Genomic DNA, 1,702 nt, shown 5'->3' on the forward strand with positions numbered 1-1,702 from the left:
TGTGTGTGTGTGTGTGTGTGTGTGTGTGTGTGTGTGTGTGTGTGTGTGTGTTTTGTCAAGTATGAATTCTGTGGGTGTGAGTGGGTGTGGCTGCCTGAAGTGAAAAGTAAACATAGCCTACAGAAGAAAACAGTAAAAGTGTGAATCCGAAAGAAAGAAAAAAAAAGACAGACAGACAGACAGATAGTACGAGAATGAAGGAGCAAGTCTATATAGGCTGCATGATAGGAGTAATAATTATGACAGATTAATTGATTTGCCCACTGGATGACATTTAAACACAACATGCAAAGCTGCACTCGCCACTCAGTCACCCCCTATTAAACTTTTATTGAATCTTGTCCTGATCCCACCCAGAAGCGCGGGGAAAATGCATTGCGTGTCTTCTCCAAACTTCACACTCTGCTGCTGGAGCAGAATTAATCAGATCTACAGTCATAGGAGATTTGAGAGCAGACTCCTTCCTATTCCTGGTTTAATTGATCTTTGGTCTATTGATTGATCAAAGATGAGGGCAAGAAAGTGAAAGGGATACATTAGCTCTAGAATGCCCACTTAAACAACTGTTTAAGTTTAATCTAGATTCTAGAGTCTTTTTTATGACCGGCCTTTAGTTCTAATATCTAGATTCTAGATCTAGATTAGATCTAGATTCTAGATACAGAAATAGGTGTTTAGATTCTAAATCCTCGATCTTGAAAGACCTAGATCTAGATCTAGATTCTAGATATCTAGATCTACATCACGACTGAGATTCAAGAGAGACGTCAACTAAAACTATTTCAAAGACTCGGGTCTAGATCTAGAAGTAGAAGAGTGACTTACCTTTTTCTGGGCGTCGAGGGCGGCTCCGCTTTTTGCTGCTCTGTGTTCTGCCATTTTGATTAGAATTTGTTGAAGTGAGCACAAAAGTGTTGCAAGTGAAAGACCTGTTTGGTGAGGGATGACCAACGTCTGCTCGAGCGAAGAAGCCGCAATGCACTGCACAAGTACAACCACCGAGTGTGTATGAGTGTATGAATGTCACTGTGTGTGTCTGACTGTGTGTGTTGTCGACGAGAAGGGAGGGGGCCAGGGCTGGGCGGGCGTTCGTCGACTCGCTCTCGCCTCGCAAGTTGTTGACACTCGCTGGTCGCGCGCGCTGAATCACACGCGTGACGTCATTAGCCGTCTTGCGATTGGCCACAAGTTTTCGAGGGCATGACCTTTCGGGATTTCGTGTTACGAAAAAAGCGGGTGGGGTTTTCAACTTTTTAGCAGGGAGTGAGGTTTTTAAGCATTGCATTAGATCTAAATTGGTTTAGTACTTTCCTCTAACAAACTGTCGCATATTTGATGAAACTATAATTTCTACAGCGCTTCAAAAAATTTAACCACAAGAGACAAGACTGGGATAATTTTAGACACATAAAATTATTTCAAGTTCGTGAATCGACGACAGGGGTGGGGTACCGGCACCTTAAAGTGGGCGGGGTAACTTCAGTTTAAAAATAATGCATGTATTCGTTAAAAATACGTTGCCAGCATTCCATTCACCCAAGCAAGACGCACCCCCCGCTCTGTCCTGCTCAATGGAGTCGTGCGTGAACACTTCCATATAAGGAATTAATGCAAAGCGAAGGCTTAAGGCGTAGTAAATATGGGTGCTCATATTAATTATTTCTTGTTCACCTTTCACGCGTTCGTAAGTGGACGTTGCTGC

At 43.0% G+C, this 1,702-nt stretch overlaps 1 protein-coding gene across 1 annotated transcript in view; it reads right to left on the minus strand.

Annotated features, from left to right (window-relative positions):
* LOC101861554 (myophilin) overlaps positions 1–1,094 on the minus strand; it is a gene marked incomplete in the record, with an annotated part of 43,286 nt that extends 42,192 nt beyond the window's left edge. Inside the window, 1 exon segment of the mRNA XM_013083697.2 lies at positions 826–1,094. Within this exon segment, the coding sequence (XP_012939151.1) occupies positions 826–879 (54 nt within the window).
* Positions 1,095–1,702: the final 608 nt, after the last annotated feature.

The sequence above is a fragment of the Aplysia californica genome, unplaced genomic scaffold (assembly GCF_000002075.1).
Source record: "Aplysia californica isolate F4 #8 unplaced genomic scaffold, AplCal3.0 scaffold00011, whole genome shotgun sequence".
Classification (NCBI taxonomy): domain Eukaryota; kingdom Metazoa; phylum Mollusca; class Gastropoda; order Aplysiida; family Aplysiidae; genus Aplysia; species Aplysia californica.